Source organism: Otolemur garnettii, unplaced genomic scaffold (assembly GCF_000181295.1).
Source record: "Otolemur garnettii isolate 467f Iridium unplaced genomic scaffold, OtoGar3 scaffold00091, whole genome shotgun sequence".
Lineage (NCBI taxonomy): Eukaryota > Metazoa > Chordata > Mammalia > Primates > Galagidae > Otolemur > Otolemur garnettii.
Window position 1 is genome coordinate 7,446,526 of NW_003852486.1, and position 20,895 is coordinate 7,467,420.

Below are 20,895 nucleotides of genomic sequence, written 5' to 3' on the forward strand. Positions count from 1 at the left end.
AAAAAAAAAAAAAAAAAAGCTGGTCTCAGCGCCCATAGCTCAGTGAGTAGGATGCCAGCCACATACACCAAGGTTGGCAGGTTTGAGGTTGGCCTGGGCCTGCTAAACAACAATGATAACTGCAACAAAAACAGTAACAAAAATAGCTGGGCATTGTGGTGGGCACCAGTAGTCCCAGCTACTTGGGAGGCTGAGGCAAGAGAATCACTTAAGCCCAAGAGTTTGAGGTTGCTGTGAGTTGTGACGCTGTGGCACTCTACCCAGGGTGACGGCTTGAGAGTCTGTCTCTAAATAATTAATAATAAATAAATAAATGTAAACTTTAAATGGAAGCATAAATTAAAGAGAAAGGAACATGTTGTAAATGGCTCTTGATTTAAATTCTTTTCATATCCTGTATGGGATCCTCCCATTAAGAGGAGGGGCTTATTTCCCCTTCTTTTGAATCACTGCTGGCTCTGGAGCTGGCTTTGACCAATAGGACATAGCAAAAATGATGTTCTGGGACTTCTATGTCTATTTCTTAAGGGGATTGGCAGCTTCTATTTTCTGCTTATTGGAACCCACCTATCCTGTTCCAAGAATCCCAAGCCACAGTAGAGAGGCCATGTGGAGAAGACCCGAGCTGCCCTAGTGTGTTGCTCCAGCTGAAACTCCCAGCCAATTACCTCAATTACCAGCCATCTTCATACTCCCTCTTGAACATTTCAGCCTGATGGAGTCTTCAATTCTGGCTGTCATCTTGTGAAGCCGAAGAATAATCCCGCTGATCCCAGCCAATCAAAGACTTGTGAAATATAATTATATAGCCTTTAAAAAAATTACCATAGTTATCATTTTTAACTGTACAATTCAGTGTTGTTAAATGTATTCACATTGTTGTGTAACCATCGCTACCATCCATCTCCAGGACTCTCTCAGAAAACTGAAACTCTGCACCCTTTAAATAATAACTCTCCATTCCTACTCTCTCTGACTTTTACCATCCTTTGTCTCTATATACTTGACTACTCCAGGTACCTCGTTTAAGTGAAATTATACAGTATTTTTCTTTCTGTGACTGGCTTATTTAACTTAGCATACTGTCTTTGGGGCTCACAATGTTATAGCATGGGTCAGAATTTCCTAATAATAATACAATTATATTATATGTAGGTGTCACATTTTATTTATTCATTCCTGCTTTGATGGACACTCAGGTTACTTCTACCATTTGGCTATGCTGAATAATGCTGCAGTGAATGTGGAGGTGCAAATGTGATGTCCTTCAAGGCTCTGCTCTTAATTCTCTTGAGTATATACCAAGAAGTGGAATTGTTGGATCATACTGTAATTCAGTTTTGAATTTTTTGAGAAACTGCTGTGCTGTTTTCCACAGTGGCTGCATCATTTTGCATTCCAATCAGCAGTGTAGAAGAAAGAATTCCAATTTTGCCACACACTCACCAACACTTGCTATTCTATTTTTTTAATAGGAGCCATTCTAATGGATGGGAGGTATATCTCCTTGTGGTTCATCCTTGGAGGAGGGGGTACCCCTTCTCTTGAAGGTTTATTCTTCCATGCCTGCTCACCTCACCCAGGACCTCTGTGGCAGGAAGAAACATCCACATCCTAAACCCCAAAACTTGTGAAATATATTTCATTACCTGGCAAAGGGAAATTAAGGGTGCAGATGGGATTTTTCTTCATTTCTAAATATTATTCATTTGATTTCTTCATACAAGAATGTGGTGATATGACACCCCCTTTAAATCTTATTTTTAATAACAATTTCTCTAATCATTTCATATTAAATGTAATATATCTTTCATAGATTCTATTTAATTATAAAGGGATGTGGGACTATGGTTTGTGTCTCTGGTATTTGTTTCTAAATAGCTGATCTTAAGATGATTCTGTATTATCCATGTTGGCCCAATGTGATCACAAAGATCCTTAAAAGTAGAAAAAGAAGGGCAGGGAAGTAGCCAGAGTGATGGGACCTGAGAAAGAGCCTGGAATGAGAGCGCCTGGAAGCTGAAAAAGGCGCAGAGAGCATCCCCTCTGGGCCCGGGAGGAGGAGCCCTGCCCAACACTTTGGCTTTAGCCCAGTGACACCCATCCTCAGACTTTGGATTTCTAGAGCCGTAAGATAATAATCGCGTGCTGGTTTAGGAGACAATATTGTAATTTCTTGTTACAGCTGCGTAAGAAACGAGCATGGCTTCCGTGCGTCCTCCACCTTCTCCCCCTATTATCCTTATTATCCCACTGCCTCCTGTCCGCTTCACGGAAATGCGGAGCCTCCCCCAGCAAACTGAAAACAGAGGGGGCAGGGGGGCACAACCTCAAATCACCCTTCTTCTTCTCCACGAGATTCCTGAGAAAAACCGCCATGATTGTGCTGTCACGAGTGGGACACAGCCAGGGCCGCCCACGCTCGTGCAGGGTCTCACTTCCTTCCCGTGCCACCACTCTCGAAGATGCCACAGCTTACTTCTACTCAGCGCTTTCTGGAACCTCTGTGCGAGTTTGTCCTGCCCCCACGCTGAAATGCGGCAAAACTGATGTTCTGTTTGGTTAAAAAATACATCTCAGCGGGTGGCGCCTGTGGCTCAGTGAGTAGGGCGCCGGCCCCATATACTGAGGGTGGCGGGTTCGAACCCAGCCCGGCCGGACTGCAACAACAACAACAAAATAGCCAGACGTTGTGGCAGGTCCCTGTAGTCCCAGCTACTCAGGAGGCTGAGGCAAGAGAATCGCCTAAGCCCAATAGCTTGCGGTTGCTGTGAGCTGTGACGCTACAGCACTCCACTGAGGGCGACAAAGTGAGACTATCTCTAAAAAAAAAATACTTCTCAGCTGGGAAACAACTAATGTGCTCCACTCACCGCTGAAACCGCCTCACACGGTCCCCACTGTGCTGCTCTGACTGCCCTCCCGTGCTTGCCTTTCTCATCCTCAAGGTGAGGAGCTTGCAAAGTCATTTCCAACCTACTCCTCTGGGAGGAGGAGCAGTATCGGGAGCGCACTTTTTCCAGCCCTGCTCCTTCAGCCGAAGCCAGTTCTAAGTTCATTAAATCATTACTGGATTATCCGCTCAGCTCTCTTTTGATGACAGGGCCCAGCCCTGAAAAAAAATAGTTTTGAAAGTCTCCAAGGTTGTTAACCTACGACTGGGGGGCAGCTTGTGCCGCGGTGCACATCGGACTGTCCGGGGAGGCCGCCTAGAGCCAAGCCCCAGACCTGCTGCCATTTGCTTGCTGTGTGGTCTCAAACGGATTACTTCACCTCTCTGTGCTTTCTTTTTTGTTGTTGTTGTTTGTTTTTGTCTTTTGTTTTTGTCTGCAACATGCAGGACTAGCATGACCCCTCTGGTGAGGTTGTCATGATTATAGGAGATTAGCATGTGCATACAGAAGACTGTGCATTTGTGTTCCTGCAAATCTCTGAGCCTTGGTTTCTGAGAACTGCTGGGGGTCACCCCTCATGGCCACAAAACAGCAGCACCACAAACATCAGTGTGAAGCCATGGAGATGACCAGAACCCCTGCGGGGGGCTCTTTGTCCCACTGGCAAGTGTGTTCCACAGAAGCGTTGCTAATGGGGGTGGATGAGATTTTAGAAGCTGCCTCTTCCCAAAGCCTGCACATCCTCTGTGACATTCCCAACTGAGTCCTATCCCAGTTACATTCCAGTCTCCACAGTGGGTGTCCGCCAGGGACTGTCTGTCCAGGGGACGCTGGCCAATATCTGGAGAAATTTTTGGTCCTCAGGTCTTGGGAGGATGCTCCTGCCATCTGATCAGCAGAGGGCAGAGATTCTGCTGAGCCCCCAGCAGAGAGTCCCCAACCCCGTAGTCACTGGCAGAGAGCAAGAAGCCCTGACTTGGGGCCTTTTCTGTAGGGTGACCAGATTTTAACATTTGTAAAGCAGGACAAGGTGGCCAGGGGTGGGGCAGGGCAGGGCCTGACAACAATGCAAACTTTGATGAGCAGTTCTCGATAATCACTTCTCAACAATTATTTGTTATTATTACAGTTTAACATTATAAAACTAACAAAAATAATATAAAACTCATATCCTGGAGAAATAGCCACATGGCAGCCATATATTCCCTTCCTGTTCTCCCGCCCGTTCGTGCATTCTTTCCAAAAATCGGGACTTTTTAAAAACGCTGTGTGACGTGGGACAAATTGTTAAAAAGCGGGACTGTCCCGCCAAAAGCGGGATGTCTGGTCACCCTACTTTTCTGGCACCTCTGACTGAATCACATTGAGGAAACTCAGCAGGATTGTGCCAGGGAAGGGCCACCTCAGAGAGTGCTACTGGGCCAAAGCTGAAAGTCCTCCTTTTGCTTTTCTGCATTCTGTTTTTTTTTTTTTTTGCGGTGTCCATGTAGGGTTGAAACAGAAGCCGCCATTTATCAAGCCTTGGCTGGAGGCTGTGCCAAGTGCTCCCCAGGAAGCCCTTCACTAAACCCTCACAGGGACCTGAAGAGTCTGGCATGATTAGCCCCATTCAGTAGAGACCACACTGAGGCTGAGGAAGGTGAACTCAAATAGCACAGTGATGGTGGGGTGGGGTGTGGTGGGGGGGATGGCAACCCCATGATTCTCACCCACAGCCCCATCTGCTTGGTGGGACTTCTGCTGGCTATCCCAGGATCCAAACAACAAAATCATACTTTCTGTTCTGTGGCACTTGTCTGTTTATTTGCTATTTCCCCCATGCATGGCTGGTGGGAACACAACTAGATGCAAACTCTTTTGAGAATAGTTGTTACCATCTCCTGAACCAGCAATTCCACTTCTTGGGGCTTGTCTGGCAGAAACACCAGACACAGGGAAATCAAGGTGCAGCCCTGAAATGCTTCTTACCTTGTTGTTGGTAGTGAAACGCTGAGCGAGCCTCAGGCCCGTCCATAGGAGACAACTTAATTGTGGGACACTTCACAGTAGGGTATTATAAAACCATTGAGGGAAGGGGGCAGCCCTGAGTTCAGCTATGAAATAATAAACGTAACGAAAAGCAAAAAGCGGCCGGGCATGGTGGCTCACACCTATAATCCCAGCACTCTGGGAGGCTGAGGTGGGTGGATTGCCTGAGTTCACAGGTTCGAGACCAATCTGAGCCAGAGTGAGACCCCCATCTCTAAAAAAGAGCCGGGCATTTTGGAAGGTGCCTGTAGTCCCAGCTATTCAGGAAGCTGAAGCAGGAGAATTGCTTGAGCCCAAGAGTTTGAGGTTGCTGCGAGCTATTATGCCACAGCACTGTACCAAGGGTGACAAAGTGAGACTCTGTTTCCAAAAAAAAAAAAAAAGAAAAAGAAAAAGAAAAAAGAAAAGAAAAAGCGCCCAGTATCCATAGTTGATGTGATGTGAAAACAAGTCCAGGGCACCACTGACACATGCCCAGAAAATGCATAAGTTTGGTCTCTCTGGGGGAGCACTCAGACAGAGAAATGACTTGGATTTTTTAAACTGTACGTGTACTGCCTGTTCACAGAAGCAGTAAAATCGTGTCAGTAGGTTTCTAGATGTGATCTCAATGGATTCTCAAATGTTTAAGGCATGCCCTGTTAATGTTCCCATTTTACAGAAGAGGGAATTGAGATTCAGAGGAAGCAACAGAACCAGACCTCAAACCCTTACTTGAGTTTTCAGTCCTTTGTGCTGATAATCAGCGTTTAGACATCACTTCCTGGGAGCCAGATACAGGTATAAGAGCTTTTCATACAACCCACTTAAATCCTCCTGACCACCCCACAGGGCGAGTACAACTTTATCATCCCTGTTTCACAGATAGAAAAACTGAGGTCCAGAAAGGTTAAAGGCTTTGCTCAAGTTCTCATAGCTAGTAAATGGCAGGGCTAGGATCCAGGCCCTGTTGACTACCACTGCAACCTGAAGTTTGAACAACTGATCTCCCTGGTGTGAGATGGAAGCCACTTGGAAATTCAGAACAGCCCAACTTACCTGGCTACTGACTGCTGTCCTTCAGTAGCAGGTGAAACCGAACCTCTTCATGGAGCCAGGCTGAGCTGATGGAAGGCTACAAGGTGACGTGTGATAAAAAAAGCCAGGCCCTTTCCTGCTCTGGGACAAATTCCCACATTACAGCTGTGGCAATTAAAGTGCTGGGGATGGACCAGAGCTGATGAATTCTCTGAGGTTTGCTCTGAGCCACGGCATTTGCTCTTGACTGTTTCTGTCTCATCTTCTTGGGAATTTTCCCAGCCTTACCTCCGGGGACTTTCTGTCCTATGTTGGCGGTAACCTATGAGAACAAGACTTTGTTTGACAAGCTGTGGATCAGCTTTGTCCTGCCCTCCCCCAGCACTACACTCTTGCTAGACTGTTCTGGTGATATTAAACACCATCATAGTGTTATTGAAAATTATTAATATTAGTATTTTTCTTCAACATATGTTTTCTGCTTAACAACATGTCTCGGAGAGATTTCTGTTGAATAAATAGGGATCATACACAAAAATACATTTTTTTGCTGCAGGAAGTCAAACTATGGATGAAAAGTTAAGGTCCCATTCTCACATTGATGGACTGTTAGAGTGTTTTCAACTTTTTTCGACAAGCATAATGGTCCTGCAGTTGGTGTCCTTGTACCTCTCTAGGGCATTTTATTTTAGAACTTTCAGAAAAGTTTTAATGAATTTCTTCATGTAAGTTTGGCATAATTTTTAATTTTTCTCATTAGCTTGGATTTTAGTGACTCTTATGAATGGGATTCGATTTTTCATGACATTTTCTGAATGACTGTTGCTGGTATTCATACAAGCAATTGATCTTTGTGTGTGTATGTGTATATATACATATATATATATTATTTTTTTTTTTTTTTAGACAGAGTCTCACTATGTCACCCTCAGTAGAGTGCTGTAGCATCACAGCTCACAGCAACCTCAAACTCTTGGGCTTAAGCAATTCTTTTGCCTTAGCCTCCCAAGTAGCTGGGACTACAGACACCTGCCACAACACCCAGCTATTTTTTGGTTGTAGGTGTCATTGATGTTTGGCAGGCCCCAGCTGGGTTCAAACCCACCAGCTCTGGTGTATGTGGCTGGCACCCCAGTTGTTGAGCTACAGGCGCTGAGCCTAATCTTTGTATTTTGATGTTGTATCTATCCATAAAGCAAACTGTATTCTATTCATATCTATAAACAGAATAGGTTCCATGAAACCTGCTAAATCAAAACATTTTAATTCTGAAGAAGTATGCAAACTCAGTATAACTGTGTATAAGAGTTTTTTGGGTTTTTGTTTTTTTGTCCACCTGGCCAATAGGAGGAACCATCCTTCTGATGGCTCAAATTATCTCATTTTTGTTTTCTTTTCCATGGTTTCTAGAGAAGCTACCTTTTTTATGTGTTTGACCATTTGTATTTATTCTTTTGGGAAAGTCCTGTACATATGCTTTTAAAACATTTTCTACTGGGCCTTTTGATTTTTCATATTGATTTGCAGGAAAGTTTCTTATATATTATGGATGTTAAGCCATTTCATGAATTTTTTCCCTGTAGGTATTCTCCTGGAGCTCTGGTTTCCTCCTACATTCCAAAGACGTGTGTTAATTGGTATGTCTACATAGGCCCACTATAAGGTGGTGAGGATGTGTGTGTGAGTGTGCCCTGCAATGAGATGACGGCTTGTCCGGCGCTGGACTCTGCCTTATGCCCTAAGCTGGTGGGGTGGGCTCCAGCCACCTGAGACTCTGAACTACAATAACTGGGTAAATCATTATTAATCTTTCTTAAAGGTAGGTAAAGCTCACACATATTTCAATGTTTAACATTAGAAGTATTTGGGTCTTTATTTAGAAGTTCGGTGATGTTTTGAGGATCAGAAATATGCTGTAGAAACTTAACTCTTATTTATGTCAGTTAGCCTAGGGTAAAATTGGTTTCATTAGAGATATATCTTTTTTTTTTTTTTTTTTTTAGAGACAGGGTCTCACGTTATCACCCTCAGTAGAGCGCTGTAGCATCACAGCTCACAGCAACCTCCAACTCCTGGGCTTAGGTGATTCTCTTGCCTCAGCTTCCTGAGGAGCTGGGACTACAGGCTCCCACCACAATGCCTGGCTATTTTTTGTTGCAGTTTGGCTGGGGCCAGGTTTGAACCCACTAACTTTGGTATATGGGGCCGGTGCCCTACCCACTGAGCCACAGGCACCGCCCTAGACATTGGTTTTGTTTGAAGTCACAGTTCCCAAGAACCTATAGATGACATTAAGAGAGGACTTAATGTGTAGGTACATGTATTTTAGACAGAGATGCCATTTATTTGAGCTGGGGAAAAAGTGTAGGAGGAGCAGATTTGAGCACATAAAGTTGTGGTCTTGTTTTTTTACTGGGTTAACTGTGAGATGTCTGTTTGACATCAAATTGGAGAGGCTGAGTAGGAGAGGGAGACACAGTTTTGGTAGTTGGGAAAATCCTCATTAGGGTTCTAGATTTGGGGGAGTCATCGGCCATTAGTATCATCAAATCAGGTGATTCTTTCCACTCAGGAATCCTGCAGCTAGAAAGCACGTGCCTTCAGCACCACTCCTTGAGATGCAAGTTAAAGTTCAGATCCACAGAGAGATGAGGCAGCTTGATGGAGAACACAACACAAATGAAGTGCTGCTGGTTCCAACAGCTACAAATGACCCCCATCTGGAGTCCCTGGTGTCTGGTGAAATTCCACTCACCTGCTAACAGAAGTTGGCAATTCCAGGAGTCCCAGATCACAACACAGCAAACCATTTTTCTAAGGCTAAGAAAAACTCCATTAAGTTGAAACTCTTGGTGGCTCCCCAAGGAGGAGACCTCTGCCAACTCACTCAGGGCCCCAGAGAATGCCCTCAAGGGTCTCTTGGTGGGGAGGATCAGGTGGAAGCCGAGGATGCACTAATTGGCTTCTGTCTGGCCTCCCTGAGCCTCTAGGGCCCATGGTCTCTGAGCTTGTTAGGGTCAGGCAAGCACAAACTGGCCTGGGAATTTCAAATAAAGTTTGCATCTTGTTGAACTCATTACAGAAGCAGCTGCTGATCTTGCTGGCACCTCCTTCCCAGGGGCTCTGTCACTGTTTGAGAAAAATGCATCCCAGAATTGTCAGAGAGGAAAAGATGCTTCATTGTGGGTTAGTGTGGCTGCTGCTTGGCCATGGGTATTTAGGCTCTGTGAGAAGCTGTTTCCTCTTTGGTAAAATGTGCACATGGCAGAGGCCAGGTCTTCAGGTGGTTCCCTCTTTGTATCTTCAGTGCATGGAATGGTGCCCAACACACGGCACACACTCAGCAAGAACTTGCCGAATGACTAGATGGATAGCTGCAGTGATCTTATTGTGTTACAGCAGTGGTTCCCAAATGGGGCGACTTTGTTCCCCAGCAAGCACTTGGCAATGTCTGAACGTCTTTGGTTGCTGCAGCTGGAAAGGGGGGGTGTCACCGGCACCTAGTGTGTTGAAGCCACCAGGGGTGCTGCTCCACATCCTGCAGTGCACAGCATGGCTCACAGGGAAAGAATGACTCAGCCCCAACATGTCAGTAGTGACAACGTTGAGAAACTCTGATTTACTGGTTGACAGTCTTCTTCCATCCACAGGAGTATAAGAGCCACAAGAACAGAGATTTTTTTTTTTTTTTTTTTTTTTGGTCTGACTTGCTTGCTGCTGTCTCCGACAACTAGAACCTTATTTGATGCAGTAGGTGCTCCATAAATAGATAACGAATGCAGCATTGCTTGCAATAGTCAAGATCTGGAATCACCCCACGGTGTCTATAGTGAATGGAAAGATAATGTGGCAGATACGCAATGGGAAACTGCTCAGCTTCAAAAAAAAAAAGAAGAATGCTGTCATTTTCTACAACATAAATGAGCCTGGAGGACATTATGCTAAGTGGGATAAGCCAGGCATTTCTCATTCACATGTGGAATTTGAAAACAATTCAAAGTATAGAAGCAGAGAGTAGAATGGAGCTTATCAGGGGCTGGGACGGGATGGGGAGATGTCAGTCAATGGACAGAAGGAAGAATAAATGAAAAATATTTAGGATGGTACACATGTTAATTAACTTCAGTCATTCCTTCTGTACTGTATGTAGGTAACTGAAAGTATTGAGATAGGCTGTATTATGGTGGGTTATTTCAATTCCAAGAAACACAGTTGGCAGTCTTTCTTTTTCTTAAAGAGTCTCACTTTATCACCCTTGCCATGGTGTCACAGCTCACAGCAACCTTCAACTCCTGGGCTTGGGCAATTCTCTTGCCTCAGTCTTCCAAGTAGCTGGGACTACAGGGGCCCACCACAATACCTGACTATTTTTTGTTGTTGTTGCAGTTTGGCTGGGGCCGGGTTCAAACCCACCACCCTCAGTATATGGGGCCAGCACTCTACCCATTGAGACACAAGCACCACCCAACCGTGTTCTTTTCTAATTCACCCCTGCAAGCTTCAATTTCCTCAACTTATTGGTGCTGTTGGGAGGGTTTCATTTGTTTCCTTCCACGAGGATTTTATGTTTCTTGATTTTCGTGCATTCCACCTGGCTATGGTGGGCAGAATCTCTACTCAGCAGCTCTCTTCATCTATTGCTGCCTCAGCTGTCTCCCATCCATGGACCACAACAAGGTGCTGTCAGTGGTCTACCTGGTGGCTATACTTCTGTTCAACCTCATCATCACTGCCTGTGGAACAGGGGAGAGCAGGTGGTGCACTGGGAGGCACTCCACTGGCCTTGAGCCTGGTCTGGGAAACCCGGACCTCTGGCTTCCTGTCATCATAAACAATCTCCAAAAGTAAACAAAAAACTGGAGAAAAACGTTTTGCCACCCGATGAGCTCACGCCAGTTAGTAACTAAATCCGAATTATCCAAGAGACAAATAAGTAAAGTCCGTGAGAAAACACGTATTCTAAGATGAACAGTGTCTGGGAACCCACAAGGAAAGAAGTTTACTTGCAAACCAAGGAAAGCACATTTAACAATCCCATCATTTGTATACCTAGATGACTGATAAAACACTTACCAAATGAGTCTGTATGTTCCTACAAGTACAGATAAAAAATATGTACAAACATATCCATCCATTGTTGGAAGTGGAAAAAAACTCAACCTAAATGTCCATGATAATGGGTGGATTAAATATGTTACATTGTATTCATTAAGAGATATATCTTCAACTATTTAAAAAAATAGATTTGTAGGCTTGGCACCCATAGCCAAAGGTGGCAGGTTTGAACCTGACCAGAGCCAGCTAAACAACGAAAACTACAACCAAAAATTAGCGGCATTGTGGCAGGTGCCTATAGTTCCAGCTACTTGGGAGGCTGAGGCAAGAAAATCATTTGAGCCCAAGAGTTTGAGGTTGCTGTGAGCTATGACATCACAGCACTCTACCTAGGGCCACATTGTGAGACTCTATCTCAAAATTTAAAAAAATATGTAATAGATTTGTAGGTTTTGACATGGAAACACAACCAAAAGTTTGTGTGCAATTTACTATGTTAAACTATTTTAAATTTCACATGAACTTTATGGCTACCCTCTGATATTAAAAATCAAGTAAACACAGTATGAATTTTTTCACTTGAAGAAATTGTCTTTACTTTTGCTTATCATCTTTTAATTTCTGCAATACAACCTTTTGTGCCTCTCCCTCTAATTTAAAGTATTTGTGGTCCTTATGAGTATTATGGGGATGAGCACTGGATTCCTTTATTATTGATACTACAGATCACAAAGCAAGCAAATTTTTAGCATGAACAAGATAAAATTGCAATTTCCAGTCCTCATTAAAAATTCTTTTCTTCCCTCAGCCTTCTCTTGGTCTTGACATGATGGGCTGTTAAGAAGACAGAATTAAAAAAAAAAATACTGTCAAACTATTCAACTGTTCACAAATCCCACTTCAAACACACACAGTGCACTGTTGTCAAAAACTAGTTAACACACTGGTGAACTCAACCCCATAAATTCTCACCAACCATCCTGATGTGGCCAGTCAGGTAGAAGTTGGAATTAAATCAGGAGTGTAGCAGCCATCAATTTAGCTTTTTAAATTTATTTTTGAGACACAGAGTCTCACTATGCCACCCTTGGTAGAGTGCCATGACATCACAGCTAACAGCAACCTCAAACTCTTAGGCTTAAGAGATTCTCTTGCCTCAGCCTCCCAAGTAGCTGGGACTACAGGCACCCACCACAACGCCCGGCTATTTTTTTGTTGCAGGTATCATTCTTGTTTAGCTGGCCAGGGCTGGGTTCAAACCTGTCAGCCTCGGTATATGTGGCTGATGCTGTAACCACTGCCCTACAGGAGCCTAGCCCAATTTAGCTTCTTGGCTCACTAATGTTCTAACTGTGCCAATCTTGGGGGATTATTCCATTGAAATTTATTTTATTCTTTCTTTGGTAGTTATAATATGTTCATTTTAAAAATAAAATAAACAGATAAAAGATAAACATAAATGTATAATTAAAAATAAAGATATTTGTTCTGTAAATTCTGCATTTAGTCAAAAGGCTGCACTTAAAGACCTAGAAGGTCAGGTGCACCCTGAAGGCCACAGGCTCCCCACCCTTTTCTTACACTGTTTCAAAAATGAACTCAAATGCATCAATGACCTAAATGTAAATCTTACAAATACACTATAAAAGTCTTAGAATAAAACATAGGGAAAACAATTTCATGACATTGAATTTGACAATGATTTCCAGGATATAACATCAAACAAGTAACTGGGCTATGCCTATAATCCTAGCATTTTGGGAGGCCAAGGCAGGAGGATCATTTGAAGCCAGGATTTTGAGACCAGCCTGAGAAAGAGCAAGACCCTGTCTCTACTAAAAATAGAAAAATTACCCATTGTGTTGATGCCTGTAGTCCCAGATACTTGGAAGACTGAGACAGGAGGATCACTTGAGCCCAGGAGTTGGAGGCTGCAGTGAGCTATGATGATGCTGCCGCTCTCTAGGCAAGTGACAATGAGATTCTGCATCAAAACAACAAAAAACCAGGTAACAGTGGTAAAAATAGATAAACTAGATGATAGCTTTCTCTTGCTATCTTTGGAGAATTGGTTCTAGGATACCCTGTGGATACAAAAATCTGCTGATGCTCATGTCCATTATATAAAAGGCATATAGGTTATTGCGTATAACCTATACTCATCTTCTCATAGCTTTTAATCATCTCTAGAATGTAACAATACAACGTAAATGATATGTAAAGAGTTGTTATACTATATTATTTAGAGAAGGACAAGGGAAAAAAGTCTGTACATGTTCAGTACAGACCCAAACATGTTTCTTTTCTTTTTTTTTCTCTCTTGATATATACCTGAACTATACAAATATTTTTCATCGGCTCGGTGCCAGCCACATACACCTAAGGTGGCGGGTTCAAATCTAGCCCAGGCCCACCAAATAACAATGACGGCTGCAACCAAAAAAAATAGCCGGGTGTTGTGGCAGGCGCCTATGGTTTCAGCTACTTGGGAGGCTGAGGCAGGAGACTTGCTTGAGCCCAGGAGTTGGAGGTTGCTGTGAGCTGTGATGCCACAGCACTCTACCCAGGGGGACAGCTTGAGGCTCTGTCTCAAAAAAAAACAAAAAACAAAAAACAAAATATTTTTTATCCATGGTTAGTTCAACCCATGGAGATTGAACCCACAGATAAAGAATCACCTATATATAAAAATTAAAAATTTCATCAAAGGACACAATCAACAGAGCAAAAAGACAACTTACAGATTGGAAGGTAATTTTTGAAAATCATATATTTGTAAAGGGGTTAACATCCAGAATATAGAAAGAATTCCTATAACTAAACAAAAAGCAAACAATCCCATGAAAAATTTTTTTTAAAAAGAGACTTGAATATACTTTTCCAGATACACAAATGCCTAACATCACATGAAAAGCTGCTCACATCATTATCAGCAAAATAAAAATGAAAAGCACAGTGAGATTCCATTTCACACACAATAAGATAGCTGCTATCAAGAACAAAAACAAAAATGAGAAAATGAACAATGTTGGCAGAGAAGTGCACAGACTGGAACCCTTCTATACTGTTGGTAAGAATGTAAGATGGTAGAAACAGTTCCTCAAAAGGTTAAAAATTGAAATACTATATGATCCAGCATCTCCTTTTCTAGGTATGTACTCCAAAAGAATGGAAAGCAAAGTTTTCAATAGATATTTGTACACTCAATATTCACAGCAGCATTATTCCCAAAAGCTAAAAGGTGGAAGTAATCCAAGCACCCACTGACAGATGAATGGATGAAGAAATGTGACGTGTATATGTACAATAGAAAATTATTTCACCTAAAAATGGAAGCCAATTCTGATACACTTGAGATTATCCAAAGTAAAATAAGCTGATCTCAAAAACACAAATACCTATGAACCCACTTATATGAGGAACTAATCAGTGTTGAATTCAGATACACAGTATAGTAATGCAGTTTCGAAGTTGCCAGGAACAGTAACAAAGGAGGATGAGAAGTTGTGGTTCAATGGCTATAGAGTTTCATTTTTGCAAGATAAGTTCTAGACATAAATTACATAAAAATATGAATTTACATAACATTAATGAAATACCCATTTAAAATAGTCAATGGCAACGTTTCTCCATTGTGAAATCTCTGATATTCAATGTGGCTGGAGTTGTAACTACAGAACTCCCCACATTCAGGGAGCACATAGCCTCTCTTCACTGTGGGTTTTCTGGTGATGAACCAGGTGAGACTTCCTAATGAAGGCTTTCTGGCATTCACTACACTCATAAGGTCGTTCTCCACTGTGAATTTTCTGGTGCTCATCAAGTATATGTTTGTGGCTAAAGGCTTTCCCACACACCCTGCACTCATAAGGCCTTTCTCCAGTGTGAACTCTCTGATGTCTTACTAATGTAGAGCTGTACCTAAAGAATTTCCCACATATGTCACACTCATAAGGCCTTTCTCCAGTGTGAACTCTCTTATGTCTCACGAGTCTATAGTTGTATGTAAAAGATTTCCCACATTCTCTGCACTCATAAGTCCTTTCACCACTGTGAACTGTCTGATGTTTCATGAAGTTGGCACCATACATAAACAATTTCCCACATTTGTTGCACTCATAAGGCCTTCCTCTTCTGTGCATTTTCTGGTGCTCAATAAGTGCATGTTTGAAGTTGAAGGTTTTCCCACAGGCACTGCATTTGTGATCATTTTGTCCAGTTAGAAATAATTCCCTGTTCTCTGTGTCCCTGAAGGGCTTCCATCCACTTTGAGGGGCCTGGTGCTGCAGAAAGCCAGAGAGGGCCAGCGAGTCCTTCCTACCCTCGCTGCATGTGGTCCTCTTTGCCACGTGAACTCTAGGGTTCTTTTCAAATGAAGGTCTCCAATTGTCCTCCCTTCTGGAAAGATCCTCTCCAATCTCCTGTTTTCGGTGCTGAAAAAGCTCTGCTTCACAAATATACATCTCCTGCTCAGGAAGTATTCCGCTGTGCTTAACCAGGTACAAAATGTCTCTCAAGAGTTGGTTACATGTCTCCTCAGGCTGGATCTTCTGGGTAGATACATGGGGCACTGCAGTCATAACCTGTGACATTCCCATAGAAACACCTTGTTCTGAAGATGCCTCTGCACCCTGGGCTCCTTGCCAACAACCTGAAAGCAGAGAAATACTAATGAAGTGCTTGTTAACTCTGGTGGGAGAAGGCAGACCCAACACAAACGCCTGTCAGATACAACCATAAATGAGGCCATGGGATTGCTGACAGGCACAGACAGAGGAGCCAGTGAGAAGAAGATCAGCTGTGCAGAGCTAGGCCTAGCAAGTGTCTATGATTAAGAGCCCTGACAACAGGTGAGGAAACAGGGAGGGGTGCAGTGTTGGGAGGAGAGGCGAGTCTCCAACTCATTCCTCTGCAAATGATTATGGCTGCTGGTGACTGGTGAACAGTGTGGAGGCTATGTCCAGACCCAGAGAAATCTGATAACAGAGAAGATGGTGTCAAAGGACTGAGGGACACAGACCTTATGACACCTGTAACACACTGGAGAGCACTGCAAGGGGAAAAGTGGAAGAGAACAGGTGAGAGGAGGGGGCTGGGGCCACAGAACTGTGTAGGAGATAAGTTCCCCTTGCTCAAGACATGGCAGCTTGCCTCAATGTGCTCCTTCAGGAGATTGGTTTTGAGAAGCATCTCTTTGAAGATCGAGCTTCTGTACCTGCCTATAGATATGCAGGAATATGCAGTGACTCTCTCCCTAGGAGGTGTGGAAAATCAGCCAAGGTCGGGGCTGGGGGTGAACAGACCGGTCTTCAAGCATTGGGTTCTATTCTCTGCCTTCTCTCTTCATTAACATTATAATCTCTAGTTCCATTTGGGCTAAAAGGAACAGAAAGCCAGTCTCCATTATGTTTTTACAATCTAAACAAAATCAATTGTATATGTGTTCCTCAGCCTTCACACTAAATTGTAATCTTAAATGGTAGCTTCCTAATGTCACTTCACCTCTTTGTATATGTGTTAAATTCTTACTGAATGTTTGAAAGTATATAAGGTAATCAGTAAAGTTTAGCTGGGCCACCGACCAGAGCGAGTCCCAATCTCCCTTAAATCATCATTCCGTCTGCAATGCTTTCCCCTGCGTCTCTGATCAGAAGCTGCAAAGAACACACAACATCAGAACTGGGAGCTGTGGTATGTGTGGGGGGCGGGGGAGAGGGGAGAGGGTAACCAGGGGCCAGAAATCAAACTAGAAATGCCAATGGGGAAGAAAAAGCAGAAATGAGGTGTAAACAGGGGCCCTGCCATCAAACAGTGGTGAGCACAGGATAGGTAACCAGTGTGATCTAAACCCAGTTCTGACAGTACATCCTTTCCTGACTCCCAGACATTAGACCCATGTCCCTTTGAGCCTTTATTGCTAATACTGAAGTAATGTCCACCCTCTAAGGTTCCCCGAGCCCTACCCCTTGTCTGAGATAACAATGTCTGGGACATGGGAGAGGCCAATCTTAGAGAAAGGGAGTAGACACCACACACCTAGAGAAATCCACCCCGTGGCATCCCACATCCTGTAATCATAAGAACTTCACAGAAAGTCCTATAAAAATCAAGCCAGCGGTCTCCAAATACTGACAAGGTCAGTTCTTGAAATGCCTGGCACACAAAGCCAGCAATATTGGTAAGAACAAGGGACAACCTAGAATACAGAGGTTAGACAAAGAGTAACCAGGCCAGGGACACAATGCTAGTGAGAAAACCATGGAACTTCAAGATGTCTGACCCCTGAGGCTTGTGAGCCTCAGAGCAGCAGGGAAGGAGGCTGGGAGGAAAGAGGGGTACAGAGCGCCCAGCCCAGGCCTGCATCCCATAGCACATGTGCCAGAAAGCCAGGAAAAGAAGCAGCACCCATGGTCTCACTGTGGGACAGGCAGAGCTACACTTAGATAAAAATGGGGAGACACAGCCCAACCCAGGATGCTGGGTGGGTATGAGGACCTTACCCAGTGAGGACAGAAGCGCCATGTTCTCTAGCATCACATCTCGGTACAGTGACCTCTGAGCCTCATCAAGGTGCCCCCACTCCTCCTGGGAGAAATATATGGCCACATCCTCAAAGACCACACGGCCCTGCCAAAATTGGGACAGTTTAGTACAGTACCTAAGTAGCTTTTTCAAATTGCATTTACTTAGATTTTAGATTATCTATTCATCTATTTGCTGCCCACTAAATACAGGGCCACACTAATAGCTGAATTTGTTTTCCTCCCTCTGCCATCCAGAACCCATATTCTGAACTACCTCCGTATCTTTCTCAGAACAAACCCATATTTGCTTTGTCCTACAATGACCCAGGGACAGGAACCACACATCTACCTAGTGACAACCACTGCCCTCCCCAAGTGTGCAGGAATTATTCAAACTAGCCAGGTTTCAGCTGGTCACCTGCATGGTTTTGTCCTTCCCTCAGGAACCTTAACAGAAGCAATGGTCCCAGTTGTCACCTCATTTCTGTCTTCTGCTTCCTAACCAACTCTGGTGCTTCAGTAGCCCCGTGACCCCTCCTGGAGGAAATGTAAGAAATAAATATTTTCTTTCCATGTCACTGGCTGGTCCCTGTCATCATTCTCACACCCATAAATTAAAACTCCATGGGCACAATCACTGCCTCTCTCCAGGATTTCAGTCCCTCTCCCCTACAACTTCCCCTTGTGGAGGAGATACTGGGTCTTGGTGGCATAGGTACCTTTTTCTCCATGCTTCCAATGACCAGTGTATCTTGCACACAGACCAATCAGTTTTCCTGGAGCCCCAGAACTTGGCCTCCCAGAAAATCAAATTTGGACTCATCCTCCCTAAGTACCCAGTGCCAGGGCCTAGGGCATCCATTCACTCCTCCTGCCAGAAGAGGTAGACTGCTTCAGTAGAGAGATGGTTCTCTGACCTCTCAGTCCTATTCCTTATCTTAGAATGGCACTGCCACCACAACCTGGAAGTTCCACCTCCAGGTTGGTGGATTTGATCCACAATTTCATGCCATCCATAGAACAGCTGCCATGTTGTAGATGTCTCCAAACTGAACTCCTCCAGTAGGAGTCTCTGTAATATGCATGACATGGACAAAAACTGACTCCTCATTCTTTTTGAAGATTCCTCATAGTGCTGATTTCTCACATCCTAAATGATGGAGCATCTGTCCTTTGAAACAAGAAAAAAACACAGGGCCACCCCTGACCGCTCTTCCATCCCACCTCCCAGCTCCCACACTCTCCATCTCATACAATGTAGCTCTCTTTCAAAATTCAACCCAAAGTTGGGAAGCTGAGGCAAGAGAATTAAGCCCAAGAGTTTGAGCTTGCTGTGAGCTGTGACACGTTGGCACTCTACCAAGGGCAACACAGTGAGACTCTATCTCAAAAAAAAAAAAAAAAAATGCAACCCAAAGCCAATCATTCCTCTCACCTCCACAGACACCACTCTTGTCCGGCCACCACCAACATCCACCTGGTCTGATTCAAGAACACCCTCCTGGGTCCCCCAGCCTTTACCTTCACCTCCACAGTCTGTCCTCCACTGTGAAGTCAGGGGGAGACTTTTAAATCAGGACCACATCAAATGTTCCCTACATCCCACCACCCTCCAATTACAGGCCCAGAATCTTAAGCTATCACCCCATGCCTGGTGTCTGTGTACCTCTAGCCAACTCCCTCTCAGTTCCTCATTCCTACCAGATATGAGACTTGCAGTTCCATGAAAATCACAGTTTAGTCTCATATCCAAGCATTGAAACAATATTAATCCTGTGCCTAGGACATCCTGACATATCTTACCACATCAATTATCAAAAAAGGAACCCCTCCAAATAAAACAGGATTAAATTTAGGATAATGAGCCTTGTGGAATTACACAGTCTTCAGACATAAGAGAGGAAGAAGAACAGGAAAGGGTCTCAGGACACCACCTTTCCTTATAGTGGAGGGACGAAATCCATTCATGGGATAATTAGGGTAGGTGAGAATTAAGAATCCCTCTATTCACCTGTACAGGTTCCATTTCTGCCATCACCAGGGCACCCTGCGGAAACAAAGAAGCTGTGAGAAATGGGCAACCATAGTAGGATCCTGCAGGTTAAGATGGACTACCACCTCTTCTGCCTTGCTCTGTAGCAAGCTGATGTGAAACTGACTGTACAAATTCAGCTCCTCAGACCTCAGTGCTGCCTCAGGGCTGCTCCATGACTCAAGAACAGAACTGACCCTCCTTGAGCTTCAGTAATCTCCTCTGTAAACAGAGGATAAGAAAATGGCTCTCACCTCATAGGGCTCATATTTGCATCAAACATTAGCAATACATAATAAATATCAGATATTACTGTCCAAGAATTAATAGCTTAGGTGTACATTTTCAGTGTTAAGTTAAATAGTAGAGTTTTGGAATTTCGAGGTATATTTTGGTCTTTTCAAGATTTTAGAGAATGTGACATTAATATTTTCCACGGAAAGCAAACACTAAGAGGTAAATAACGTCAAACCAATTATGAACTATTTTAGAAAATTAATTTATTGAATAACTTGCCACTAATTTGTCTGACGACATGTACATATTTAGAAAGATATTGGTCAAATAGGGTTTAAATTATTAAGTATTTCACACATTCCTAACTTAATGAGTTGTACAGAGGGGCTGAGCCTGCAGGTCAACTACTGGTTCTTTATGCAACCAGGACGACCTGCTACACAGTACTCTGAAGGGAGCTTGCTAAGGGACTCTGACTAGAGTGGCAGATCATCCCCTTCTCTTCTGACATGTGGAAAAGGGGAGGAAACCATATCAGGGACTAGAACCCAGCTCCTTCACTATCCTGGATGGTCTCTGAGCATCAACCAAACCTTTAAGTATAGAATATAAAACAACTTATAACTCAGTCTCCATTGTCAGCCAGCTCCTTACCCCATCTAGCCCTCCAGTTTTGCAGAAAGAGGCCAGAATCCTTCTTACTACAGGCCTTTCTAAAGAAAGTATAGGGCTTATGGACCCACCCACTGTCTGCCCCAAAAGTCACGGGCCTCCTCTCCCTCATCACAGAGCTCATCTGCAGGAATAACCTTCATACTCCCCTACTCAATCTGATCCTTAGTCTGTGTCTGGTCCACTCTACACCCTCTAACCTTTGCCTATCTCCACCCAACCCTCTTCCTCAGACTCTAGACCTTCTTTCATGTCCACGTGCCCATGGGACATACACACATATATATCTTTTTACTTTAGTGTGTGTGTGTGTGAGAGAGAGACAGAGTCTCAAGCTTTTGCCCTGGGTAGCGTACCATGGCGTCATAGCTCACAGCAACCTCAAACTCTTGGGCTCAAGCAATTCTCTTGCCTCAGCCTCCCAAGTAGCTGGGAC

At 43.8% G+C, this 20,895-nt stretch overlaps 1 protein-coding gene across 1 annotated transcript in view; it reads right to left on the reverse strand.

Annotated features, from left to right (window-relative positions):
- The window catches only part of LOC105887498 (zinc finger protein 548-like), a 37,236-nt gene that overhangs the window by 15,110 nt on the left and 1,231 nt on the right, over positions 1-20,895 (reverse strand). Inside the window, 3 exon segments of the mRNA XM_023516385.1 lie at positions 14,700-15,645; positions 17,495-17,621; positions 19,530-19,565. Of these exon segments, the coding sequence (XP_023372153.1) occupies positions 14,700-15,645; positions 17,495-17,621; positions 19,530-19,565 (1,109 nt within the window).